Here is a 25,947-nt window from a genome sequence, read left to right on the forward strand (position 1 = left end):
GAGAAAAAATGGTGGCACCACCCTACATCCTGCTCAGCATCCCTGGAAGCCCGGCCCTCTGGGCCCCCCTCACCCCTGCCCCCCCCCACAGTCCTTGGCTTTGCACGCCAGACTCCGAAAGGCTCTTTACTGTGTGGCCGAGGCCTCAACAGCATTTGGCACATTTACAAAAGAGACTGAAAAGGGGGATGGCAGCACAATGCTGCGGGAAGGGGGTGCCTGGCAGAAACATGCAGTTCCTGGGGCAGCGGGGCCAGCTGGGCTGGGCTGGGGGGGCTCCCAAAGCAGAGGGCTCCCCGGTCCAGTCTCACCACCATCCTGCCTGCCTGGCCATGGGGAAATTCTGGCTCACTCCGTAATAAGTTAATACAAATCACAGCAAGAGAAATATATACAAGGCGTGAGCCTCTGCCCGCAGCAGTGCTCTGGGCAGGGGCTCCTGCCCTGCCCTGCTCCAGGGCCCCCTGGCCACTATAAAAATCCAGTCGCCAACAAAACAGCGACGGTCTCTGATGCTGCAGGGGTCCCCGCATCCCTGAGGCAGCCCAGCCTTTGCCCAAAGGCTGGAGCCAATGTCCTGTCTCCCATCAGAACATTTTGTGGGGGATGCACCCTGCCAGCGCAGCTCCTGCTGGACAGGCACCGATTGCCAGCATCACCTTGGGAACCACCTGGCCGTGGCAGTCTCTGCCCCAGGACCACCCCGGTCCAGCTTGGGAAAAAGGAGTGGCAAGCTGCTCTGGGGTGTAGGGAGGGTGGCTAGGGCAGGAGGATCTTCTGAGGAGGCAGGTTTTGGGAAGCACTGCCTGGGAGCTGCTCTTGGGGACAGGGTGGGACAGGGCTCACATGCTCAGGGGATTCCCTGCTGGGAAAAGGGCCATGGGACCTGCTCTTTGAGGAAGGAACATAGGGGACAGGCACTTGGGGAGTTGCTGGGGTGCAATGGGGTAGGGAGATGCTCCTGGGAAGGGGGGGGACTCAAATATGGGGAATCGTTAAGATGCAGGATGAGCGTGCCTGGGCCACAGGGTAATGCACAGCAGTGGGGGCTCGGGGACCCACCACCCCAGCAGAGCCACTTGCACTGCATGTCCATGGGTTCTGGTCCTTGGGCTGAGACCCTGCTAAAGGGCTTCCCCAGCACCTTTGGGCCCCACTGGCAGCTGGGGCTTCCCCAGACAAGTCCCATGTGTCACCAAGAAGGGTTTCCATCTGCAGCCCCAAGCCCCACATGTCCACTTGGAGCCGAGGACAAAGCCCTGCCTGTCTCAGGGGTTCTGTCAGAGCAGGCTGGGGTGCTGGTGTTGCTCGAGGTCACTGGGTTGGCTTATACCCTCACAGCAGGGCCAGAGCCCGAGGTGAGGGGCACGGTGGAGCTGCAGTCATAGTCCAGGTCCACCACGGCATGGGAGCTGGCGATGAGGCTGTTCAGCGATGGTCCTGTCTGCCGTTCTCGGAAACTCTGGATGTAGCTCTGTGAGAGAGGAACAGAAAGTGAGGGGGCTCTGCTCCTGGACCACTCCACCCTACCCTAAATGCTGCTGCAGCCCCTCCCTGCCCCCCCCCAAAAACAGCCCAGTGAAATCCCCAGCACTCGGGCCCTCCAGGGACTGGCCACAGCAGGGAGCACAGCCTTATCCCTCCCCTGGGCATTTTGCACCTTGCCTATTGCTTATTTCTGCTATGCCAACAGTGCTCTTGGCCAGCAGTTTTCATTTGTTTGCAAAGGCTGAAGCACTCCATGGTAGGAATGGCCCATTCCAACTTGAATTGCTCAGTCCCTGGGACACCCCAGTCTCATCCCTCAAGGAGCTCAGATGTTAGCTGGTGCCTGGGCACCTCTCCATGCCCCAGCCCACCGATATGGGGAAGGAATGACTCTGGAGACTGGGGAAGATCTCTACCCTGGCTGCAGGACTCACGGGGGAGAGCACGTCCCCATCAAAGCGGCGCACAGGGTTGGGCTTGCGGCGGTAAGCAGGCTCGGGGGGGTGGGCTTTGTGCTGGTGGGGTGGTGGGTGGTGGGGTCTCCGCTTCTTCTTCTTCTCCTTTCGGTCTTCCCGCTGCTTGATGCGCATCAGTTGCACACGGCGCTGCTGCCGGCTGATGATCACTGTGGAGCAAAGCAGTCTGTGAGCACTGGAGAGAGCACATCCAAACGATCCCCGCAGCCAAACCAGCACCAGCTTTGTACAACCAGGTCTCCCTTGGGTGGTGTGCCACCACAGAGTCCTGAACTCCGTATCTGTCCTTGTGAACCACATGCTGGAAACATTCACCCCAGTCCCCAGGTTCCCAGTTCCTACACTCACCCTGTGCCATGCCCATCTGCCCCACTCCCACACACCTTCTGTATGGGAGTAGCCCTCGGCTGTGACCTTCCACTGGACCAGGACACCCAGTGTGGTGAGGAGCGGCCAGATGCCCAGGATGACCCAGCTGTACCAGCACACGGGGCGAGCAGGGGCCACCTTGATGCGCTCATAGATGTACTGCACCAGGAGGAAGAGCTCGATGAAGTAGTCGACAGTGACGGTCATGATGGCGCTGCCGAAGACGGCGGTGGAGAGGGTGGTGAAGAAGCGCTGCCACTGCAGTGTCAGGACAGCAAAGAGCATCCCCACACCCAAGAGCAGTGCGATGGGGATCCACACCGTTGGTGGGTGGTAGAATTGCTCCATCACCACCAGCGTGGCCACCGCCAGCAGCAGCCCCAGGAGCAGCCCCACCATGAAGAGGCCAACGCTGCGCACCAGCATGGTGACCAGCCCACACAAGACTCCAATGCCCAACCCAATGCCCACTGAGGCCTCCACGCTCAGCTGTGTGTCCAGCACCCGCTCCTTGTAGCACAGCATGAAGATGATGATAGAGCCGAACATCAGCCCCGTGAGGAACATGACAGCCTTGAAGCAGCGGTAGCCTGTGGAGAGACCACCATAGTCAGGGAGTGGATGGCCAGCACCCCCTGGCTCCCCTCTGCCCTCCTCCCCACTTGCCCCACCAGCAGCTGGGCTGGCCTGGCTCACCGAAGAAGCAGTAGATGATGCCAAAAAGGCAGCACATGGCGCACACCACTGAGGGCACCACCTGGTAGCGACGCTCAATTTCCTGCTGGCAGCTGTGCCCCCACTCCTGGCCTGGCTCGTGCGGCAGCAGCTTGAACCGCAGCGTCTGCACAGTTGCAGTCATGGCTCTGGGGACTCCTGGGAGAGGCATCAAAATCTCCACTCCTGCCTCATAGCCTGCCGGCAGAACTGTGTCCCGGCACTCGCCCCACCTGGTGGGAGAGAGACAAGGAGAATGGAGGAACTGGTGGCACATGCCTGGCAGCAATCCCACCACCCAGCACCTGTCTACCAGAAATCCTGCTCTGTCCCCCCACTATGTGGGTAGGAAGGGAGGGAATGGGGGAACAGCCTCATCAGTGGGGGTGCAGACTGTCACCCAACGTGTGGCTGAAGGGATGTGCTGTCCCCAGAAAGTCTCCCTGCATCCCTGGGAACTTCATGTCACTTAATAATTTGTCTGTGGCTTCAATTTCCTGCCCATGCCTCTCCAGCACCCCTTCCCTGTTCGATTAACAGAAGACTTCCACAACTTGGTATTTTCTGCCTGTGAAGTAATTATGCTTAGTAATTAAGTCACCCCTCAGTCTTCTATTTTTATAGGCTAAACAGATTGAGCTCTTTAAGCTTGTACTCCAAGGCATTTTCTCCAATCCTCTAATCATATTTCTGGCTATTTTTCATCTCTGCTCCAGCTCCCACTGTCCTTGTAAAAACAAATTGGGTCTTCACACTAGATCCAGCCCTCCCATGCCAATCCATGGGGCTGGAAGGGCACCAGCTGTAGCTGGCACTGTCCCTTACCCAAGGGCTCACCTGTAATGCTGTGGCTATGCTGAGCAAACAGTTACTGGGCCCCCTGCAGCGTCTACACAGATGGAGGGGTCATAATCCCCTGCAAAGACTGATCCAGCTTCAGTTTAAACCTAATTACAGCATCCGTCTGCCTGCTCCCACCTGGAGCCAGTTCCATCACCCCCTCACTCCCCTAGTCCCTTTATAGGCTCAGTTGGTTTAGAATGGGTTTATTGTCACAAATTGTCCCCAGGCCAGCATCACTCCTGCCAAGTGCCAAGTTTATGCGGCCAGTTCAGGACAGCTCACAAAAACAGCGCTCTGGGAAGGAGCTGAGAAGAGGGCAAAGGCTGCAGGCATGGCTTCCTGTTGCCCAGCATCTTGCTGCTGCCCAGACGGGCTCCACTGGCATCCCATCCCTTGCCGACAACCTCCTTCCTCCCTTTGGCTGGGGAAGGCAACACCAGCCACGGCAAATCCCCGTGGGGAAGCCGAGCACAGAGCCTAATCCCAAGGAAGCAGGCGGGTAGGGAGTGAGCAGCCAAGCGCTGGGCCCCTACTCGAGCCCCCGGGGGACGCTAAGCAGGATTGGACTTTACCCGCAGAGCCCAGGAGCGACGCTCCGGCCCTGCTGGGGATGGGCGATGGTGTGTGGAGTGAGAACAGGGCTCTACCGGCCCAGGGGACCGGGGATGCAGCATGGAACGGCTGGCCGGCCGGTGTGGGGATGGCAGGGGACGACACGGGATGCCGGGCAGGGCTGCGGGCAGCGGTGCGGGCGGCTCGCGGCGCCCATTGGCGCGGGCACTGTTGCTAAGGGAGCCCAGCGCCTGCTCATTGGCGCCGGGACTTACCCACCTGCTGCCGCCCGCCCCGGGCCCCCTCCCCGCAGGCCACAGCGCGGCGGGGGCCGGGAGCAGCGCCCGGGACAGAGCCCCGCCGCGGCGCCCCCATCGCCGCCCCCCGGCCGGGCCCCGCTGCACCCGCCGGGCCCCGGGCCGCCGGGGCGGGCGCGGCGTTGCCGAGCGACGGCCGCAAAGGCCGCCGGGGCGCGGGGCCGCTCCGCCCCTCTCTTTGTTCGGGGCGGGGGTCCCGGGGGCGCTACGCCGGGTCACCCGCACGCCCATACGAGGCTCCGCGCTCGCTCCGCCGGACGACGGAAGGATCGGGAACCAGGTGCCCCAGCCCTTTCCCCGAGGGGTCCGGCGCGTCATCCGCCTGCCGGATTCCCTCGTGCTGCCCTCCCTTGCCGGTCCGCCCGCTCCCACCTGCGCTCCCGGCGCGGCAGCGGCGGCGGCCCCGCGGCGCCCGGCGCTCCCGGCGCTCCCGGCCGCGGACCCCGCGCATGGTGGCGGCGCGGCCGCCGCGCGGTGCTGAGCGGACAGCTCCGCTGACGTCACCGCGCCGTCACCGCGCGCCGGGGGCGGGGCCCCGGGGGCCGGGGCGGGGCCTCTGCAGGGGGCGGGGCTGAGGCGGGGTGAATTGGGGGTGCGCCGGGGCGCGCATTGGGCTGTGAAGTGGGGGTGCGCATTGGGTGCATGCGGGTGCCCAGTGGGGTGTAAAGTAGGGTGTAAATTGGAGGGCGCACCGGGCTGTGCACCGGGGTGCCATGCCCTGTGCCGTGGCGTGTGCCGGGCACTCAGCCCAAGGCTGTGTGTGCAGCGTGGCGCAGCACACCCCGGGCTGGGCCATGTGTGCCACGTGCTCGGCACGCAGCGGCTGCGAGGGCTGCCAGCCCCACGGCACAGTGTGCGGGGACAGAGCAGTACGGGGTGCAGGGTGTGGATGTGGGAGCTGCAGGATAATCTTGTGTCAGGTGAGACCTGACAGTGCAGTGTGCAAGGGGCTGTGCCAGGGCCACAGGGACTGGAGTGCCTGCGTTCAAGAGGGGCTAACGCACATGTCAGGGGCATCTAGAGCGGCTGCCCACCTGTCCACTGTGAGTGGATGGGAGATACGGCCATGGCAAGCAGGTGGGGGGACATGGTGCTCTGCAGAGTCAGAGCTCTCTGGAGCTGGCACCTCCTGGCTGTAGTGCCTAGGGACCCCCAGGAAATCCTGGCACACAAAAGACTCTTGGCAGCAGCTGCTGTTCCCTCTGGCAGCCCCTTCCCAGCCCCATGCCAACACTGGGGAGACAAAGGCGGGAGCTGCAGCTGGCAGGGGGCTGAGAAGGGGCTGCTGGAGGAACGGCACTGCTGCCTTCCTGCTGCTTCCCTACAGAATCTTCCAAGGCCGCCAGGCATGGGGGCCCTAGGGTCAGCCACTGCCAGGCAAGCCCTGGGGAGGTGTATGCTCTGCCCTCAGCTTCCCATTCATGTTTCCTGAGCTCAGACTCTGGAAACTTCATTACTTTCTCTGATCTCCACCTCTATCTGAATATAAGTTCAGATCAACAGGGTCATTTCAGAATGAAACCTCTCATCACTCACATAAAATGATCTGGGTTTGTATAAGGTGGCTAAAGTTAAATATTCCAACCCATAAAAGAAATCAAATACCTCTATTTCTAATGCATTTTGCTATGTACAGAAAATGGGATACTTTGGTTTTTTTTATCACCACGGCTGTTTTTTGACCTCTGTGCGTGGAAGATCTCTGTTCCTTTCTTAGCTCTGCACCTTTTTTTCCTTGTGGTATCTCCTCATCCCATCGTGTTGTCTCTGATTCTAGTTTTTATATGTTCTTCATTAAACTGCCATCCACGTGACTGCTTTTGCCTATTGCTTGTCTTGGTCTATTCAAGAGTAAAAAGGCCTATGAAAAGCAGCCAGGCTTAGATGATGGTCTAGTATCTCAGGGGGGTGGGATGCTGCCAACTGCTTTCCGATGAAAACGGGCTGCTTTGTTTTAGAAAATGAAAGAGATCCTGTAGCTGAGTGGGCCCCCACGTGCCCTCAGTGCCCTGCAGTGCTCTGTGGCTGCTGGTGCTCCCCAGGGCAAGTGGGCTGTGTTTCATGGGGAGGGTGATATGGACTGCCTGCCCAGAGTAAATCCAGAGGCACTTGAGAGTCCCAACGGCTGCAAGGCTTTGGAAGTGAAGCCACGGGCTGGGAGTGGGCGGAAAGGCCAGATCCTCCTTCGTGTTGCATCATTCCTGTGCTGGAAGCTCCGTTTGTGCAGCAAACTCTGCCCTGAAACAGTTCTTTCAGCTCTGTCTGCCCCAGGGGCTCTTTCTGCAGCCGGTGCAATGGTGCATCTATGCCGCAAGACAGCTCAGGGTGGGATGGTGACCCCGACCCCAGCTGGAGGAGCTCCCTTTGCTCCCGTTTGAAACACATGATAAAGGTCCCTGCTGCTGGGATCTCCTGGTGCCTACCTGCCCTCCTCCTGCCCCGGGATAGTTTGCTTCTGTGCATGCAAAGGTATCCCAGCCGCCGTTTCTCTCCTGATATGCCTGCTCCCCAGCCACCCGGCGAGCCCAGCTGCCTCCTGCAGCCCGTAGCCCACACTGCGCTGCTCTGGCCTCAAACACTCAGCCCCCACTAGTCCCCCGTCGACTCAGCCACCAGCCACACCGAGGGGACGACCCTCGGGCAGCGGTTTGGGGAATTTGGCGGTTCAAGCCCACCCTGAATTTACCAGCGCCGTGGTTTGGGCTGTCCCGGGGAGGGGACACACGGCCCCGCGTGTTCCGGACACAAAAGGCCGGGGAAATGCGCCCTAAAGCCCTCTCAGGTGCCGGTCCCCGGCGGATGCGCTTTCCCCTCTGTGGGCCCGAGGCGCTGCCCTGCTGTCCCGCAGCACCGGGGGCGCTCACGGCGGCACAGCCGGTGCCGCTGCGGGGCGCGGAGTGCGGGGTGCGGGGCAGCCCCACCGCGCCGCCCCCGGCCCGGCCGCTGCCCCGCGGTCTCCCGGCAACCTGACCCCGCCCCCACGCTTGCCCCCCCCTCTCCGATTGGCCGCCCCGCCCCGTGACGCGTCGGTCGCAGCGCGGGCCATTGGTCGGGGCGGGTGACGCGCGGCCGGGCGGGGCCCGCGGGTGACACGTCGGACGGCGGCGCCGCCAGCGGCAGCGGCAGCCGGCCCCGGTCGCGGTCCCGTCCCGGCCATGCGGCTGTCGCTGGTGTTGTCGGTGCTGCGGCCCGCCGGGCCCGTCGCCATCGGCGTCTCGCTGGGCTTCACCCTCAGCCTGCTCAGCGTCACTTGGGTGGAGGAGCCCTGCGGGCCGCCGCCGCGCCCCGCCACCCGCCCGCACCCGGACGGCGGCCCCGCGCCACCCCCTGGCCCCGCCAACGGCAACGCGGCGCGCAGGCCCAACGCCGTGCCCGCCGCGCTGGGCGCTGACAACTGGGAGCCCCGCGTCGTGCCCTACCGCCCGCCCAGCCCCGGCAGGGCCGCCAAGAAGGCCGTCAGGTGCGGGGGGGCCGGGCCGGGCTGAGGGACTCGGGCCGCCGCTCACGGGGGTTTATCTGGGGGTAGCTGCGGGCGAGCTTCAGGTACCTGCCTTGGCGGGGCTGGGGGACTTCAAAGCGGAGCTTTACAGAAGGCTTAGCGGTATGCTTTGCCCTCCTTTCAGCCACCTAGGGCTGCGGACGGGTTTTTCTCACTGAGAGTGCCTTTCCCAGCTGCTCACTTTCCTTCCCTGTGCCCGACTTCACCTTAACCCCAGCCCGCAACGAAGAGCCTCCTGCCTATGCTGGTGCCCGCTGTGCGAAGGCTGCCTGCTGCAGCACGTGCTGCCGGGCACCCTGCGACGGTCCCCTCCTGTCTGCGAGGGACCTCTGCCGTGGTGACACGTCCCCACCCAGTGCTGCATACGCCAGCCTGCTCCAGAGTCGGCTGCAGCCCCATCCCAGCGTCCCCTGGATGACAGGGAGCAGGCAGTGAAAGGGCCTCCTTGTCCTGGCGAGGTGGTGGGCGGATGAAGGGGGCTGAATGGGGCCACTGTGTACCAGGCAGCGGTTGGGGGACGTGGTGGGGGGGGTCGCTTCCTGCTACTGCACCAGACTGGGAGAATTAAACCTGAAAGTCATTGTGAGTGCGACAGCTGGGGGCCGTGGTGGGGAGGGGTACACAACCAGCCCCCTTGCTGGCTTCAGCAACCTGTGTGGGGCCTGGCTTCACCAGGGAGGGCAGCATGGGCTCTTCTGCCTGCCTGCTTTAGAGTAGTATGACTGGCAGGGTGGCAGGAAGGTGCTTCCCAGTTCAGACCGGGCTGGGGCTAGCCTCATGGTTGGGGGTGCCTGGTGGGTCATGTCCCTGCTAGAGCTGGGTTGTGCAGCTCTGTTTCCTGCTTTTAGTTGTGCTCAGCCTTTTGAGAGCATCTGTTTAGAGTTGGACTGGCCAGCTTAGGGGAAGGTAGAGTGTCCTTTGATGTCAAATTGATGGGGAACCTCAGCAAAGTGCTCTGCAGTGCCTCTGAGACAGGTGTAGTGGCAGCTAGTGACACTGGGGTGATGTCTTTTGTGCATGGCTGAAGCCTGGGAGCAGTTCGTGCAGAGGAACCGAGGTCGGTGCTATTGGTTACAACAGGGAGGTACAGGCTGGGGTGGGTTGCAGTGCCCTAGGAGCCATATATTGTCTTCTTCTTGCAGGACCCGGTACATCAGCACCGAGCTGGGGATGCGGCAGCGGCTCTTTGTGGGTGTGCTGACCTCCAAGAACACGCTGAACACACTGGGGGTGGCTGTCAACCGCACGCTGGCCCACCGCCTGGAGCGCCTGGTGTACTTCACCGGCACACGGGGCCGCAAGGTGCCCCATGGCATGACGGTGGTGACACACAGTGACGAGCGGCCCATCTGGAACATGTACCAGACCGTCAGGTACCTTCTGGACCACTATGTGAACGATTTCGACTGGTTCTTCCTGGTGCAGGATGATACCTACACGGAGGCGCACCGCATCAGCCGCCTGGTTGCCCACCTCAGCATTGACACCCACCTCTACCTGGGTCGCCCTGAGGAGTTCATTGGTGGGGACACTGAGGGACGTTATTGCTATGGAGGGTTTGGCTACTTGCTGTCGCGCAGCCTCCTCCTGCTCCTGCAGCAGCACCTGGAGAGCTGCCGCAATGACATCCTCAGTGCCCGGCCTGATGAGTGGCTGGGCCGCTGCATCATTGACTACACAGGTGTCAGCTGTGCTGAGGAACATGAGGTAGGTCCTGCAGCAGAGATGGCTGGATCCTGGCCCAGTGTTTTCCCTCTTCCCTGTGGGTTCTCTCAACCCTGGGAAGACTAGCTGTTGCACCCTCACATCCTTTGAACTTGCTGTTCTGGCAACTGGTGGTGTGGGAGTACAGGTTGGGGCTGGCTGTGACCTATCTTTCCTGGCTGGCACAGGGTCTGCATTACCACTATTTTGAGCTGGGGAAGAACGCAGACCCCGAACGGGAGACCGACCTCCGTTTCCAGAGCGCCTTCACTGTCCACCCTGTGCTGGATCCCCTCCAGATGTACCGGCTGCACAAGTACTTTGCACAGGTGGAGCTTGAGAGAACCTATCAGGAGATCCAGCAGCTCCAGGTGAGACCTGGCTTGGCTGGGAAGGGTCTTGGTTCTGTTTGTCATCCCTTTGGGCTTTCTGGTTTCTCACCTGATCCTGCTGTTAGACAGGATCAGCTGAGCTCATGTGGCTACAGAGGCAGTGGTGCTGTCTGGAAAGCAGCTTTGGACCTAGATGGGTCCTGGAGAAGCAGTGGTGGTTGCGGGTGATGAAGACAGACAGAAGGGTGCAAAGGTCTGTCACAAAGGCCGGGTAGAGTGGGGAAGAAAACCTGAGATGCTGGACAGGTGTCCAGTTGAGGGCAGAGTTGTTCTGGCACTGCTTTTTGAGCCAGCTCTGGCTAATCTCTGCGTATCAGAAATCAGCTTGAGTGCTGCCAGAGCTGGAATTAGCTTGTGCCTGCTTTGGCTCTCACTCGTCCATCTCTTGTCTTGCAGATGGAGATCCAGAACGCCAGCAGCCTGTCTGTGGACGGGGACCACATCGCCACATGGCCCATTGGCATCCCGCCCCCATTCCAGCCCAAAACTCGCTTTGAGGTGCTGCGCTGGGACTACTTCACAGAGGAGCAGGTCTATGCCTGTGTGGATGGCTCCCCCAAGTGTGAGCTGCATGGTGCAGATCTGGCAGATGTGGCTGATGTGGTGGCCACAGCCATGGAGGAGCTGAACCGCAAGTACCAGCCAGTGCTCCACATCCGCAAGCAGCAGCTGGTGAATGGCTACCGGCGCTTTGACCCCACTCGTGGCATGGAGTACACACTGGACCTTCAGGTGGAGGTGGTCACCCAGAAAGGGCACAGCCGCTCCGTCACTAAGCGAGTGCACCTGGTGCGGCCCCTCAGCGAGGTGGAGATCATCCCCATGCCCTATGTGACAGAGGCCAGTCGCATCAATGTCATCCTGCCACTGACAGCCCATGACCGGGACTACGCCGCCCGCTTTCTGGAGGCTTATGCAGCAGCCGCTTTTGAGAGCAGTGAGAATGCAGTGCTCACCTTCCTCTTCATCTATGACCCCTTTGAGGCCCAGCAGGTCACCCAGAATGATATCTTTGCCTCTGTGAAGTCCCAGATCACCGAGTATGAGCGCAAGTATGCAGAGGTAAAGATCCCTTGGATCAGTGTTAAGACAGATGCACCCTCCCAAATCAAGGTCATGGACATTATCTCCAAGAAGCACCCTGTGGACACGCTTTTCTTTGTGGCTGGTGTGGGGACAGAGGTCACCGTTGACTTCCTTAACCGCTGCCGGATGAACACCATAAACAACTGGCAGGTTTTCTTCCCCATCCACTTCCAGGGCTACAACCCAGCCATTGCTTACCACAACCAGGTGCCACCCACCACACTGGACCTGCTGAGGGACATGGGGCGCTTTGACCGTGACGTCTTCCATGAAGCCTGCTTCTACAACGCTGACTACATGGCAGCACGCACCCGCATGGCAGGGGACGTGCAGGAGAATGAGGACATCCTGGAGACCCTGGACATCTACGACATGTTCATCAAGTACTCCAACCTCCATGTCTTCCGGGCTGTGGAGCCTGCCCTGCTGCAGCACTACCGGCACCAGGCCTGCAACCCCCGGCTCAGCGAGGACATCTACCACCGCTGTGTGCAAAGCAGCCTGGAGGGCGTAGGCTCTCGCTCCCAGCTGGCCATGGTCCTTTTTGAGCAGGAGCAAGGGAACAGCACCTGAACCCTGGATGGTGGAGGGGCTGGCCCTGCCATGTTATGCCTGCCTGCCTACTCCATTTCTTTTTCTGCCCTAATCTGTCTTCCTTCTACAGTGGCTGCAGGGATTGCTGGTGTCCAAGCTCATGACTTGCCCCACTGGGGCTCCCCAGGCCGGGGTCTGCCAGCCAAGGGTACCTGGGTCTTTCTCAAGCAGCCCTGGCTGTGCAGACCCCGGGCATGATGGGGTCAGAGTCACTGAGCTGCAAGCTGGAACACCTGGCTCCTCATTCAGAGCTGGTGGCTGCTGGCCCCATCCCTCTGTCCCGGCCCTGCTGCTGAGCACTGGGGAGGATGGGCTGCCATGTCTCTTGCTGTCCCCCCTTAACTGGGGGAATGTAGAGCCCAAGGTCCCCCTTCTGCAGGGCTGTGACTGCCACAGGGCCTGGAGTGATCCCTTCTAGTTTTCCCAGTGTCCTGGGACAGGAATGTGCTCCTTGCTCCTTTGGAGCATTGGCCTGGTTGTACAGGGAAGAACATGTCCCTGTGCCTGCCACAAGCTTGGACAGTGGAATGGGGCACATCCCATCCCAAAAGAGCAATAAGGATGTTATTTTTGGGGTTTTGCCACTTGGCAATGAGCTGGAGTGCTCCTGGCTGGTTGGGGTGTGAGGAACTTGGTCCCCTGGGGCCTGTGGGTGTAGGGGGTGCCAGAGGGGATCCTGCTGATTTCATGTACCGTGAGCTGCTCCCCATGGGAACCATGACCCAGGCCACTTTGGCCTTCGCAGTATTGATAGGACGTCGGAGGTCACAGCCCTCAGACGAGAGCCTCCTGACAGAGGTGGGATCCCTCCCCACTGTGGGGCTGCCCTCAGGGTCAAGAGGCATTGTGCCTGACACTGATGGGCATGGCAGAGGGTTTGGCTGTGCATCTCCTAAGGAGAAAGCGACTGAGGAGCCACTCACTGCTCCTGGTTTGTATTTAATAGGGGGGAAAGGAGCGGGGATGGGGTGCATTTACACTAATAAAATGGAGAGATGTACTGGTGGGTCTGGCTGATTCTCTCATGAGGCAACTATGGGTGTTCTGCTGGGGGTCTTCGTGGTGGTAGGTGCTGGCTGCTTGTTTAAGTTCTGTCTGCAGCTGGCTGGAAAGTTTCCTTACAGAGATCCTGCTTTCCCCAAGCACCTGCAACATTCTTTACCTGAGCAGGGAGATGCCTGCTTCTTAAGGAGGCTGTGGGAGCCCATTGCCTTATGGACAGGCTGGCAGATGTGCCAAGCAGACACTTGGAAATACCTGCTTGAACCGCTGCAGCTTGCAGCAGGAGTCCTGCACTTCCTCTGATGCTCATGATCTCTGGGGCTGTCCTGCTGTAGCTGCCTGTTGCCATCACTGATGGTGTGGCAGGATGTTGAGCCCCTTGAAGTGGGAAGTCCAGAGCAACGTGCTGATTGCCCTGTTTTTCCTGTTGCTGTAAACTTGTGGTCCCACTGACCAGTCCTCCTCAGCCCTGTCTATGGGTGGAAAAGCACCAGTAAATGGCTGGTGGAGCTGTGTGCCCTCCCACATCTGCTATCTCTGTAACAACCTTCGTGGTCTGTATGTGAGTAATGGGGGACTCCTGGCCCATGTCACAGCAGTTGTTGGCTGCTCAAGTGAGGTGAACTCTGCTCTCCGGGATCTGGGACCAGCTCTGAAGGAAGCTCCCAGGCCAGAAACTGGATCTGAGCACTGTGTTGGATCACTGGTGCCGGATCTGCTCTCTCTGCATTGCTCTCACTCTTTTTTGGGCTGTTTTACATCTCAGGGCTTCTCAGCACTTGTGTTTTCCAGTTCTTAGTTGGGTAGAGCACTGTGGTCCTGTCCTGGACTGTTTCATCACCTAGAGCTCCTATTTGCATTATGAGGTGTGGGGAATTACTCATCATGTTTTACTGCTTCATGAAGCACACGTATCAAAGAGACACCCCCAAGAAAATTAACTGAACCTACTCACTATTACTTATCAAGGCTGCTAGTGCTCAGCTAAACTCATGGAGGACCCCTGGGCTGTATGGTATGCCTTTTCCAGGGATACCTCATTCATCTCTTCCTGCGCCAGTCTCTGTATCCATGGTGTAGGAGTGTATATGTTTAAATATAATTTTATTATATTTCAGACAGTAACTGTTAGCTTGTTCTGAGTATTTCTATTTTTGATCTTCCCTGAGCACATCCTTAATTCCCTTCAAGTGGAAATCTGGGGCAGAGGGAGCGAGGCAGATGCAGGTGTGTTACAGATACATTTATCCTTTGAAAAGTGGACCAAGTAGTAAGATGTGATTAGGCATTAGAAGAGTATCCAAATGGTAATAAAGCGGCTTCAAATCAAATTGGCTGTGAAAAAAAACCCATAATTGTCATTTAGTTATCATGAGACTGTCAAGATAAAGTTGCTGTTGCCTCACTGTTGTTTGCCCAGACCAAGTTAGAGGTATTTTCATACTTAATGCTCTGCCCTAGCAATACCAGCAGAGGCTTCCTGCTCTGGCATACGTATGAGCAAAAGACTGCTTGTGGCACTCTCAGCGCAGTTACTGCTGCCTTTTCAAGGGAGCTCGCAGGGTTTGAAGCTGTTTTAGTGTTTGCCAGGCTATTTTCAGCATCAAAACATGATGAAACCCCAAAGAAGGATGTGCAAAACTTTGGGAGGGGGGTTGGTGACACAAGCAAGGTGAGCGCTGGCTGTGCTCACTGGGACATGGCAGAGACCTGTGACAACAGGGGCATGGACACAGGTGCACTGACTGCCCCTCTCCTGCCCTCATGGGGCTAGCAGGTGCAGGCAGAGCACCAGACCCAGACAGTGGCACCTTTGAAAGGGGCGGGAGGAGCAGCCCTGCTGATGTGGGCCGATGAGAAAATAGAGACATTCTGTGATTCCTCTTCAGGCTTGACTGGTACTTTCATACAATGTATGGATTTTTGCACTTACCCAGTTGCAGAGGCAGGGCAGTGAAAGGTCAATTTTACAAACAAGGCAGGAGAAAACTTGTGTCCTGCATTGTAGACTTCTGCTTCCCTTGCAGAAATTTTCTAAGTGTTACTGGCTCACCACAGCAATCAAGAGAGACAGAGCAACCTTCTCTTGGGAAGTTTTTCAGGAGAGTGAAGGGGTGGTTCAGAGCACTCTGAAGCACAAAAGGGAATGTCTGAATACACTGGGCATGGGTGGGCACTTGCCTTTCCTCCTGCCTCCTCTCAGTTTTGCACTGTGGCAAGGAAAGAGACTCAAACTGGGGAAAACCCAAGCTACTGCTGTTCTCCCCCCTCCTGTGGTTTGTTTTCCTGTGTATGCAAACACAACAATGAGCCTGTGAGCAGGGAAGGCAAAACCTATTTTTCTAGCCCTGCTTGGGTCACTTCAGGCTGTGCCCAACTCTGTGGCAAAGCTACTTCAGCCCCAGCAATATTAATCAGTTTGATGGCTGACCTTTGGGAGGATATGGGAATTGTGGCCATGCCACGAAAGGGCTGGAGGGCAAGGGGAAATGCAATGCACTTTCTTCTCTGTGCTTTCTTTGGGAAAGGGCCAATGGTGCCTGTCCTGAAGAAGCAGCTCTACTGACCACAAGCCAGGACCCAATTCTAGCAAACAGTTCCTCCTGTCTCTTAAGTGAAGGCAGAAGAAGCTGGTCTGCTTGAGGAGGAGTGGACAGGGAAGTACCAAGCTGTGCCTGCATCCAATGCCTTGGCTGTCCAATGTACTGCTTAGCCCCTCTGGAGGGTGAGAGGTGCTTTGCTTACGGTTTTTTCTGACCAAGCTCAGGGAAATCAGAGCATTTCAATGAAGAAGGAAAGCTGTAGTTGCAGGCAGAGCTGCTGTCAGTGTGTGCCTGCCTGCAGGGGTTTCCTTCCATGGGGTGTCGGCATATCTAGCTATGCCCAGGGATATTCCCCATGGGGCCACACCACCCCAGCATTGGCAGAATGCACGGTCCTGAAGCTCTGGTACTGAGGGAAGAGGCAGGCAGCTTGCTTGGACTTTTATTTTAATTGCCTCCTTGGTTTTTCCAGCCTCCTTACCCACTGTGAGGGGCTGAGTGCTGGAAAGTGGGTGCTGTGTGTCCCTTGCCTAGCCCGACTGATTGGCACCACCAGTCCATTTTTCCAGCAAGGGGATCATGGGCAAATGATCAAAGAGCAAAGCAGTGAGCTTGGCATTTGCACATCATACAGACATGCTGAGAGTCACTCCTTTCTCCAGGTGTTGCCTGTCACCATCAGCATCTCCAGGCAGGAGATGCTTGGGGAGGAGGTGACAGCAGTGAGGCCACATGTCCCATTGCATTTCAGGGCTTACTTCCAAACCCTCTGCTCCCAAGCAGGATGTGGGGTGTTTTTTTTGGTTTTTTTTTTTTTTTTTTTTCCTTTGAAATGCAGCTTTTATATGAGAACAGCTGTAATTACTGTTTGTAGCAGTGGAGGCATGTTGGAAAGTGCCCAGAGGAGATGCCTACCCCATAGATGGAAGAGATCCTTGCTGCCTGCTCCATCCTGGTGCCTACTCCCTGCTGCCACTCCTGCTGTGTCTTCTGGGGTTGTCACCCCTATGGTGACAGAAGCTGTTGCCAGTACAGCCAGTCCTGCTGTGATCAGGTACTTGGCATTTGTCCAGAGCACTGTGCTCATTAAAATTAAGGGCCTGTTTCACTGTAGTGGATCCCCTTCTAATTATACCCCAGCTATTTCATGTGGTTCATTACAGGTGTTTCAAGCAGTGCTGTGCTGGGTGAGCCCCAGGTGGCAGCATCTCCATCTCTGGGCAGGACTAAGCCCTTGGTGGCCCTTGAACAAGGCACAGCATGGGAGGGGGCACCCAGGAGCCACAGCCCTGGGGGTTGTGGTTGACCCTGGGGTGCTAAGTCTGGGTTGTCCCACTGGCCCTCCTCAGCCCAGTACATCTGTGCTGGGACATGAGGCATGTCACATTTTGGGGGTGGTGCAGGGTTCATATCCTCTGCCTGTCCTGTTTGGAGAAGTGGAAGTGACAGGAGCTGTCACTTCCAGATAGCACCTGGAAGCCATCAAATTAAAGAACAGAGGTGCTGAAAGCAACAGAGAAAAATATATGTCAAATCTTTGTTAGGTCATCACTACAGGGCTCCTGGGAATGGTCCTGAGGCTGCTTTGTTGGCATAGAAGCCGGGATGGACCATGCACGAAGCTCAGCCTTTCCTTCTGCTGGGCTTCACTCCTGTGCATGGCACTGGAGGAGCTGGAGGACATAGTGAGGAAGGACCTCGTGGGCCCACCACACCATCCTGCTCTCCTTACTCAGCTCCTGTGACACATCTTCACTGTAGAGCAAGAAGCGCCATGAGTCTTGGTGCAGGTGAAATGATGGGGCATTGTGGAGGGGCAGATGGGTCAAAATCTGGTGGCAGGGACAGTCTCATCCCAAAGGGATCCAATCTTCTTACTTGATAATAACAGGATGTGGAGCATGTAGCTATTTTCCTGCTTTTTCCTTTAGCACCCAAGCTCAATGCTCTTCTCACAGGGCATGGTGTGAGCTGTGGGATGTGGTCCTGTGCCCCAGCTGCACCCAGTTAACTCATGCTTTTTCAGCCCTCACTGCTTTAGAGGGAAACCTGTGGTGCCTGGTGCTGGCAGCCTTCACCAAGAGGTCAGCTTCTGTTTCCTACTGTGTCCCCCTTGTGCTGCAGGGTAGCTGGGGCAGATGGAGAAAAGTTTTGGAGAAGGCAGGAACTGGAGGAGCACCTCTGCTAGGGAAAGCCCCAGCAGGGCCCCCTTTCCCCTCCCCCCATCTTCTGTCTCCTCTGTTTCACCCTGCACCCCTCATACATGAGCACAAGGCTGTAAAGTGTTCCCTGGCTCCCACCACCACCTCTCCTCTAGGGTGGTGTCTCACCCATCTCTCTGCCCCATCAGCCCTCGCAGGCATCTCTGGACCTACTTGTGCCTCTTTATTAGGGAGCATTTGTACATTTATAAAACAGTGACGCACATCTCTCACGTTCACCAGCACGAGGGCAGTTTGTGCTGGCCCTCCCACCATGGTGCCCATACCCACCCCGCTCAGGGCCTGCTGCTCCGACTGGCAAGAAGGGGACACATCCTGCGCCCCCCTCTTGCCACAGGAGACCTTGGTGTAAGGCTGGCTGGCATGGCCGTGGCACGTTTCTGGGATAACATGTGGCAACCCTCTGGGAACCCTCCTGCTTGCAGGTTGGCGTATGGGAACCCCATGGGGAGCCAGCACGGGGTGCTCTGGAGGGCTCCCTGGGGAGCACCAGTGTGGCTGGCCTGCTGGGAGGCTCGCTGTGTATCCCCCCACACAGGAGAACGTGGAACAGCACGCAGCTGGGTGCTTGCACCCACGGGGAACATGCTTACACATGGGTACATACTTCGGGGGAGCTGTTGGACCATGCATACCCAGAGCCAGGGCTGCTGGTGCCCTGGTCCCTGCCTTGCACCTCCCATGTGTGGGGCCTTGAGGGCTGCAGGGATGATGGCTCCTTCTGCATCTATGGCTTTGGGCATGGCACAACATGGCCATGATCCATCTGTGGGCACCAGGGATGGGGACTAAACCAGCAGGGCCAGAGGCTGCCTGGCTCAGCCCCAGCCTTCCCCAGAGGTCCCAAATTCCTGCCTTGGGGTCCCCCTCTGCCAAGTGTATGTTGAGGGGGGCTTTGCCAGCTCGCCCCCCCCTCCTGAGATATTTTGGGGCAATTTGCCCTGCGCTGGTGTCTGCTGCTACAGTGGAGGGGGTGGAGGCAATGTACAATGGGACAGGGGAAGTGCTGTGGGTCCTGCCCTGGATCCTGCCGTGCGTCCTGCCATCTCAGGGCAGGCAGGAGGACTGTGGGCGGCAGTTTTGGCCGAGGCTCCGGCCAGCGGGCTGGACTGTAGCTGTCCGGACAAGGCTGGGCACAGAGCACCCTCCTAACCATGTACAGTCTGGGAGAGGCACAGTGGGTGCTCAGCACCTGGGGCTGGGAGCATGGCAAGGGGTACGTGCACGGTGCAAAAGAGCAGCGACAGGCAGGGGAGTGAGGGCAGGACCCGCCATGCTGCCTGGGCTGTGCCAGGCAGCTACACCAAGGGATGAGCCACTCTGGGCAATAGCTGGGCAAGGAGAGGATGGGTTCACAACAGATTGGGGCAGGAGATGGGTGAGGCAGTAGGTTTGCAGTGCGGAAATGACTGGGGATTACTGGGGGGCCAACAGTGGAGTGGCAGGGGGAGTCACAGTGCAGGGGTCTGGCTGGGAACAGTGACGGAGGGGCTGCAGCCCTGAGAGACTGCAAGAGGTTGGGCAAGGGTGGGTAGATGTTTAGGGGCATGTCACAGTGGTGGTGGTGGTGCCAGGGGTCAGGGTGGTGCCATGCAGGTGTGGCTGCAGTTGGGGTGTCCCTGGGCTGGCCACGGGAGCCATGTTGCTCAGAGGGGTGCCCTGCAATGCTGCCCTGCCCTGCAGCAGGAAGGGAAGGAGGTTGTTCCCGGGCAGAGGGAAGCTGTTCCAGGCATGTCTCTCTCCTAGGGAAAACCATGCAGGGCAGAGACCACCACCCAGGAGGGGTCAGCAAGGGCGGGCTTGGAGGGGCTCACAGGAACCTCAGCTTACCCCCTTCAAGCTCTGCAGCACCAGGGCCTGTCTGGCCCACACCTGCTGCTCCCTCAACCCCCCCCTGGCTGCCCATCCCCCTCCACGCTGTGTGCTTGAAACTGGGCTGAACCCACGTGCTAGGGGCAAGCAGAGGGGACAGGCAAAAGGGCCGGGGGGCTGCTCCAGTGACGGTGCTGAGGCAGCTCCAGTGGCATCACTGGGGGTGAACGGTGTGGCTGATCCTGGCAGTGGGGTGGGGGAGGCAGGGGCCTGTGCCCACCGCACCCAGTGCCGCCATCCCTCTCCATGAGAATGCTGAGGAGGGGGGTGACAGGGGCTGCCCCCCAGACCCAGTCTTGCCTAGCAGGCGAAGTCCTCGAAGACTCCCTGGTGAGGGTAGTGGTGGCGGTGGTGGTGGTTGGGCAGGATGCCCGCGTTGTAGGCGCCCTCCACGTGCCGACCCAGTGTCTCACAGGGGCTCTGTGGGGATGGCAGTCAATAGGGTAGGCACAGATTCCATGCATCCTGCCACCTCCCTAGTCCTCCCACCCATCACAGCCTGTCCGCAGAGCTCCCCAGGGGACATCCAGCTCCCTGCCTCCCTGGGACTGCCCTGACTCTGCAGCCTGGAGGCACCAAATGCAGAGCCACACAGATCCTCGATCTTGGGATGATGTCCCCTCCCCCTGGAGTGGCGGCAGACACATAGCCAGGCCCTGTCCTCACAGCCTCTAGGCAGCCCAGCCCTGCAGGGATACCTGGTCCTTCATCTCCTCCAATCCCAGTGTGGCGATGCTGCCCGAGGGCTTCTTCAGAGGTGGCTTGGAGCGGCGCAGAACCCGGCTCACCTTATCTCGGATCACCTGGGTGCAGATGGGGGGTCAGACCTAGACCTGCACACAGGTAGCACCCTGTGTGTGGACACCTCAGTCTACACAGAACTGCTGCCTGCTCCCCTTCCCACTCAGGGACAGTGGGACAGTACCCTGGCTCACCACCCTCCCTGTCCTCAGGTCACCGAGGAATGCTGGGGGACCTATTCTCCTCCCACTGCCTTCCTCTGGGTGTTCCCTAATTTGGGGGCTGCTATAGCCCTCTGGGGTGGCCACACATTTTATGCTCTCCCCAGGAAGCCTGTCTCTATACCCACTGCCAAGACACATCCCTGAAGGCTAAACACACCTCATAGATGTAGTCCAGGATCTCCAAGATGGTGAGGATGCTGGCACCGATGAACAGCCCCATCTGCCCCCCGATGTCCCCTGGGGAGGAGGAGGGGAAGATGGTCACCAGGAGATGCTGTGCAGCCCACTGGAAGCCTGGGGTGGGCCAGCAGGGCAGTGGGCAGTGCCAGAGCTGCCAGATGGTGGGGCACAGAGCAGTCATGGGGGCAGGGTCAGCAGGACAGAGGGAGTGGGGGACATGCAGGATAGGGGACAGTCAGCAGTGTTCCACCCTTCAGCCAGCCTGTGGCTGGCTGCTGCTCTGTGTGATCCCTTCCCCACCAGACCCTCATCTTCCCAGGGCTGGGACCCAGAGCTCCGCGCCTTAGGGCCCCACAGGAAGGCGAGGGGAGTCACCAAGAAGCCCAGCAAGATCATAGGCTTTCTTCTGCTCAATGGCTTCATAGTTGAGCGCCTCAAAGAAGATGTCCAGCACCAGGAAGTTCTCCCTGTGGGGACACCATTGTGCTGAGCAAAAAGGGCTGGTCATCGACCCTCCTGCACCACTTCCCACAAACCTCCCGTATCCCCCAGCCCTCCAGCTCCTAGGTGCTCCCACAGCCCTCATTAATTATTTGGGCTGGTGCAGTGGGGACATGGATGGGGCATGTCCCAGGCCAGGAGAGACAGTGGGGTGGGTGCTGGCAGGAGAGCTGGGAAGATTGGATAAGGTAGGAAGAAGCTCTAGTGAAAACACCCCTGCACAGAGGATGCTGCAGAGACCAAGTATGCTAGGATCCTCTCTCTGCACGCTGCCAGGAATGGAGTGGAAGTTCCCCAGGTCCCCAGCCCCCTGCCCACCCCCTGGAATACCCCAGTGCTGGCAACTCACCGAATGTAGGTCTCATTCTTGTTGTACTTGCGGGCGAGGTAACGTGCTGAGCCCTTGTTGGGGATGTGGACCATGGAGATCTCCTTGCCATAGCGTGTCAGGTTGCACGGTGTGGGGCAGCTGCAGCGCTCCTGGCTGTCCTCCACTGCTGCGTCTGGGGGCAGACACCCATTGGCACAGCCACCATCTCCAGCCCCCTCCCTGGGGCACTCGGCCAGCCCCTAGATGCCCACCCACTGCCACACCTACCCAGCGTGTGGTCAGCACACTCGATGTACACGTTAGGGGAGCAGATGGACTCGTTGCCTGTGGAGAAGCAGGTGGTTGGGAGGGGGGAAGTCTGGCCAGATTCTGCCCCCCACTCTTAACTCACTCCCTTGGAGGTAGTGCAGAGGGCAGGGTGCAGAAAGAATGGGGATGAGTGACCCTTGGGTGCAGGTTGGTTGGGACAGATGTGGCCCAGGGACAAGGCAAACAGGGAAAGTGCTGACCTGCGGTGTAAGGAGGGTAGGACAGGGGCTGACCCAGCATGTGGAGAGGATGGGGTGGTCCCTGGGTGGAGAGAGATGGGGCCAGGGGAATCCTTGAGTACAGAGTGTTGGAGCAGAGGTGAACTTTGGGCGCAGACTGCAGGGAGTTGGAGCAACCCGAGCAGAACTGTTGGGGCAGTGGGGTGCCCCTCACACCATCATGCACACCCCTCACCTGGCATATGGACCATGCGGCAGTGGCAGCTCTGCACCACAGCCTCCTTCTCACACTGGAGGCGGCAGGCAGCGATGCTGTAGGTGTCATAGCCAGGCAGCAGCTGCTCCCCCTGCATGCTGGCCCGGCAGTTCCCCCACGGCTGTGGCAGGTAGGTGAGCTGTTGGGGTGAGAAGGGCATTGCTACAGGGCTGTGCTGGGCTGAGTACCCGCAGGCACTTCCCAGGGGCTGTGGGGCATCCTGCCTTACCCGCTGCTCCTGGCAGGACACAAAGGTCTGGAAGCCAGGCGAGACACCAAAGCCCAGCTGATGGATATAGGGTGGCTCGTCCTGGCTGTGGATCTGGACCCGGATGCCAGCTTCAAATGATGTCTCATCTGTAGGAGTACAGAGGTGCTGCATGCCTGCACCAACCCAGCACCTGCACCCCTCTGATGTCCTGCTTTATCCATAGTCCCCTCACAGGGTGCTCTGCTCTGCCCAGCAACCCTGTGTCCTAGCACCCATCACATGTGCCCTGCCTGAGCCATAGCCCCACTTACTGGTCTCTCTCCAGATGGGCAGGTACTCTTCCTGCTGGATGTCCAGCATGATCTCCAGCCCGTTGCCCATGCCACCTTGGCGGGTCACACGTGGATTCCTCCGATCCCCATTGAAGGTGTAGCACTTACCGTAACGTGTGTAGACCTGGGGATGGAGAGAGCAGTGGTAAGGGAGCAGGCAGGGATCTGGTCGAGTATTCTACAAGCAGGATGAGGTCCAGAAACTCCTTTCCAATTCCATGGAGGTGATGGAAGGAAGGTAGAGTCTTGCATGACCTTTGGAAAGGCTCACCTCAGCCTGACTCCCTACTCTGCCACCCCTCCACCCTTGCTGGGGTGGGGGTGAAGCATCATTCCCAGTACCCATGGGGCAGCCCAACTGTCCTGCACCTTCCAGGAGGGAACTCACAGGAGTGAAGTGCTGGGGGCCGCAGCGCTCTCCCTGAAAGCGACACTCCACCAGCATGTCCTCGATCTGGTGGCCCAGGCGGTGAAAGAAGCTCTGCATGGTGCGCTCGGAGCGGCGGGGTGGCAAGAAGCGCGAGTAGTTGGCCAGACGTGTCAGCCAGGCACGCTGGTCCTCCCCCAGCACGGCCAGCATCTCGGGCACCAGCGAGTGGTTCTCCCGGGCCAGCCCCAGCCACTCTCCCACCGAGTAAAGGTCGGGCTTGGTAAGGTGCAGGAAGCGTGCCCGGTTGGGGTTGCAGAAGGTGACAGCTGGGAAGCGGAGCTGGGGTGCCCAGGCGAGGCGTGCGCGGGTGTGCACGGGGCACGAGAGCAGGTGGTGCAGGCGGTCGGCGGTGCCGGTGGCCAGCAGCCCGGCAGAGGCCAGGAACGCCAGGCTCCAGAGCAGGCGGCGCAGGCGGGACTGTGGCCGGGTACACATGTAGTGCAGCCCGGGGATCCTGGTGGCTCGCAGGATTCCGACAACGAGCTGGGGCGTGCTGCTGTCCTGGGGTCGTGTCAGAACTTCCCCGTCCTGGCAGCAGGCAAGGGGCAGTGGCATGGCTGCATTCAGGGAGGCTCCTCTGGAAGGTGGGCTGCAGGCTGCCCCTGAAGCTGCCCAGGGTCCCTGGTCCCCTCCAGGGATCTCTCCCTCCTGGGAGGCTTTTGCTCTGCACCTTCCTGGAGACAAACAAGGCAGGCGCCTTTCTGAGCTGTTTCGGTGATGGGTGAGGGGAGGGAGAGGAGGGGGTTGCTGCAAACACGCCTTCCCCCAACCTGCATTCGGGAATGGAAAATTCCTTCTTGAGCTGGGTTGGGACAGGGGTGTGTGTTGTCTTACACCAGGCAAGCTGAACTGGCAGCCCCCAGTGTCCCAGCATGGTGGGCATCTGTGTCTGGATAGCGATGACCTGTCTCAGGCACACTATGTGAACCCTGTGCCTAGGAATGTTGCATCTCAGCTCTTCCTCCTTGTCCCTTGTCACGCAGTTCACTGCAGTCACCACAAAACATTGCCTGGACCTCAGGGTCCCCAGTTGTGTCTGCTCTGCAGCTGGAGACTCTGCCCCACAGAGGCAGGACAGTGACAGCACCGGGAGGCCATCACCTACTGTCAGTGCTGCTTGGGACCTTGTCTACCTTGTACTTTGGTATCCGTGTCCCTGGAGCTGGGGACCTCAGTGCATCTGGGCCAGGTGGGGTAGGAGAAGCAAGACTGTGGGTCAGGAGGAGTGGAACCATGGGGTGGGAGGCTGCATGACAACCCACCTGCGCCTGGCGGGTGCTTTGAAGTGACGGTGAGGCTGTGATCAGAGCGCAGCAGTGGCGGGGGGGTGGTGTCTGTACCCGGCTGTCAGTGTGGCTGGCAGCGCCCCGACAGCCTGTCAGGTGCCTTCAAAGCTCAGCACTGTACTCTTCTCAGCCTCTCATCTCCCACTGCTGCTGCTTCCAGGCACCCACCTTCGGCACTCACCCAGCGTGGGCTGGCATGGGGAGGGGAGTATCCCTCATCCTCCACAGCTCCAGGACAAGTCAGGGTTACTGGGCCCAGTGAAGAACAGCATCCTCGAGCTCCGTCGCATCAGGGCAGGAAAAAGCCAGTGGTGGCAGGAGGGATTGGAACAAAGGGAACTCCTGATGAACTCAGCAGTGACTCCCCAGCACCATCCCTGACGCAAGCCTTGATGCCTGAGCAACACGTAACTATAGCCACCATGGGGACACGGCCAAGATCCCATCTGGCAGCTTGGTTACAGCTGCAGGAGGACTTCACGCAGGTCAGAAGCAGGAGAGGCCCCGAGGGGGCGTGCGGAGGCAGCGGGCAGCACCCAAGGGTGGCAGGGCCGCGCCCGCCATCCCTCACAGGCCGTACCCGCGGCGCCGGGCGGCGCGTGCTTGGCGGGCGCTGCCCGGCAGGGGGCAGCAGCGCCCCGCGCTCGGCGGCCCCGCGCCCCCGCCGCCCCCGGGCCCGGCCCGGCCGCAGCCCCAGGGCAGCCCCCGAGCCGGGCCGGGCGGCCGCTGAGCTCTCCGGCTCCTGCCGTACACCCGCCGACGAGTCCAGCGCTGCCACCATCCCCGCCGCGGACCCTCCGCTCCCTGCATCCTCGGGACCCTGTGGGTCACCCCAATCGTGCCCGCCCTGAGCGGTACCCTCCAGCCGCTGTATCCCCGCAGCACCGCCAGGACACGGCTCAGCCCCTCTCTGTGCGGCGGCTGGAGCCGGCGCGGCTCTTCTCTGAGATTTATCGCGGCTGTGAGCGCCGCCGGCTGCCAGCTTGATACCATCAGCCCCGGCACACCAGGGCAGCTTCTATATTAGTTTTCTTTAAACGGAGGATAAGCTCCCCAGGCTGGAGAAAATGTCATTTCTGTGAACGCTTCCATCTCGTGTCAGTTCAGTCATCTCCGGGCGGCATGGCAATCACCCTGGAGGGGGGTGAGGGATGGAGATGGGATGCAGAGGCTGGGGCACGTGAGGACAGATCTTAGGGAAAGGGATAAGTGTTGGGCAGGATTGCAGGAGAAGGTCCAGCTGTGGTGGTGGCTGTGTTCCAGGCAAGTGGGCATGGCTGTGGGGGAGCGTGGG

General features: G+C 59.5%; 3 protein-coding genes across 10 annotated transcripts in view; 1 reads left to right on the plus strand and 2 right to left on the minus strand.

Moving 5' to 3' along the window:
- Nucleotides 1–113: 113 nt before the first annotated feature.
- TMEM198 (transmembrane protein 198) lies at nt 114–5,212 on the minus strand. Of its 5 annotated transcripts, none has more exons than XM_053947241.1 (5): nt 5,132–5,212; nt 3,030–3,280; nt 2,348–2,923; nt 1,923–2,113; nt 114–1,474 (listed from the first exon to the last, which is right to left on the minus strand). In XM_053947241.1, the coding sequence occupies exons 2-5, from the start codon at nt 3,217–3,219 to the stop codon at nt 1,328–1,330; spliced, it is 1,104 nt and encodes a 367-aa protein (XP_053803216.1). In that variant the 5' UTR covers nt 3,220–3,280; nt 5,132–5,212; the 3' UTR covers nt 114–1,327. The 5 variants fall into 5 exon arrangements, with proteins under 5 accessions (XP_053803216.1, XP_053803212.1, XP_053803215.1 ...); XM_053947237.1 differs by having other exon boundaries at nt 1,905–2,113; XM_053947240.1 differs by lacking the exon at nt 5,132–5,212 and adding an exon at nt 4,722–4,740 and having other exon boundaries at nt 1,905–2,113.
- A 2,637-nt stretch (nt 5,213–7,849) lies between these two features.
- On the plus strand, nt 7,850–14,367 carry CHPF (chondroitin polymerizing factor). Its single transcript, XM_053948040.1, has 4 exons — nt 7,850–8,219; nt 9,401–9,965; nt 10,151–10,333; nt 10,751–14,367. The coding sequence occupies exons 1-4, from the start codon at nt 7,915–7,917 to the stop codon at nt 12,011–12,013; spliced, it is 2,316 nt and encodes a 771-aa protein (XP_053804015.1). The 5' UTR covers nt 7,850–7,914; the 3' UTR covers nt 12,014–14,367.
- A 3,578-nt stretch (nt 14,368–17,945) lies between these two features.
- Nucleotides 17,946–25,947, minus strand: part of ASIC4 (acid sensing ion channel subunit family member 4) — a 28,849-nt gene continuing 20,847 nt past the window's right edge. The window contains exons 1-10 of one of the 4 annotated variants that reach the window (XM_053948077.1): nt 23,326–25,230; nt 23,046–23,061; nt 22,624–22,751; nt 22,374–22,533; nt 21,918–21,974; nt 21,669–21,822; nt 21,194–21,285; nt 20,796–20,875; nt 20,372–20,476; nt 17,946–20,093 (exon numbers count right to left, since the gene is read on the minus strand). In XM_053948077.1, coding sequence (XP_053804052.1) covers nt 19,974–20,093; nt 20,372–20,476; nt 20,796–20,875; nt 21,194–21,285; nt 21,669–21,822; nt 21,918–21,974; nt 22,374–22,533; nt 22,624–22,751; nt 23,046–23,061; nt 23,326–23,922 — 1,509 coding nt within the window. In that variant the 5' untranslated portion in view covers nt 23,923–25,230 and the 3' untranslated portion in view covers nt 17,946–19,973. Of the gene's footprint in view, nt 20,094–20,371; nt 20,477–20,795; nt 20,876–21,193; nt 21,286–21,668; nt 21,823–21,917; nt 21,975–22,373; nt 22,534–22,623; nt 22,752–22,916; nt 23,062–23,325; nt 25,231–25,947 lie in introns of those variants that run through there. The other 3 variants (XM_053948074.1, XM_053948075.1, XM_053948076.1) reach the window with 3 other exon arrangements.

Source organism: Vidua chalybeata, chromosome 7 (genome assembly GCF_026979565.1).
Source record: "Vidua chalybeata isolate OUT-0048 chromosome 7, bVidCha1 merged haplotype, whole genome shotgun sequence".
Lineage (NCBI taxonomy): Eukaryota > Metazoa > Chordata > Aves > Passeriformes > Viduidae > Vidua > Vidua chalybeata.

Bases quoted from the DNA above. Each gene is read 5' to 3' on its own strand.
- TMEM198 (XM_053947237.1), bottom strand. From the start codon at position 3,219: ATGCCTCTCCCAGGAGTCCCCAGAGCCATGACTGCAACTGTGCAGACG. The intron at 2,924-3,029 runs GTGAGCCAGGCC...GTCTCTCCACAG, and splicing joins CATCATCTACTGCTTCTTCG to GCTACCGCTGCTTCAAGGCT. The intron at 2,114-2,347 runs GTGTGTGGGAGT...TTTGCTCCACAG, and splicing joins GGGCTACTCCCATACAGAAG to TGATCATCAGCCGGCAGCAG.
- CHPF (XM_053948040.1), top strand. From the start codon at position 7,915: ATGCGGCTGTCGCTGGTGTTGTCGGTGCTGCGGCCCGCCGGGCCCGTC. The intron at 9,966-10,150 runs GTAGGTCCTGCA...TGGCTGGCACAG, and splicing joins GCTGTGCTGAGGAACATGAG to GGTCTGCATTACCACTATTT. The intron at 10,334-10,750 runs GTGAGACCTGGC...CTTGTCTTGCAG, and splicing joins AGGAGATCCAGCAGCTCCAG to ATGGAGATCCAGAACGCCAG.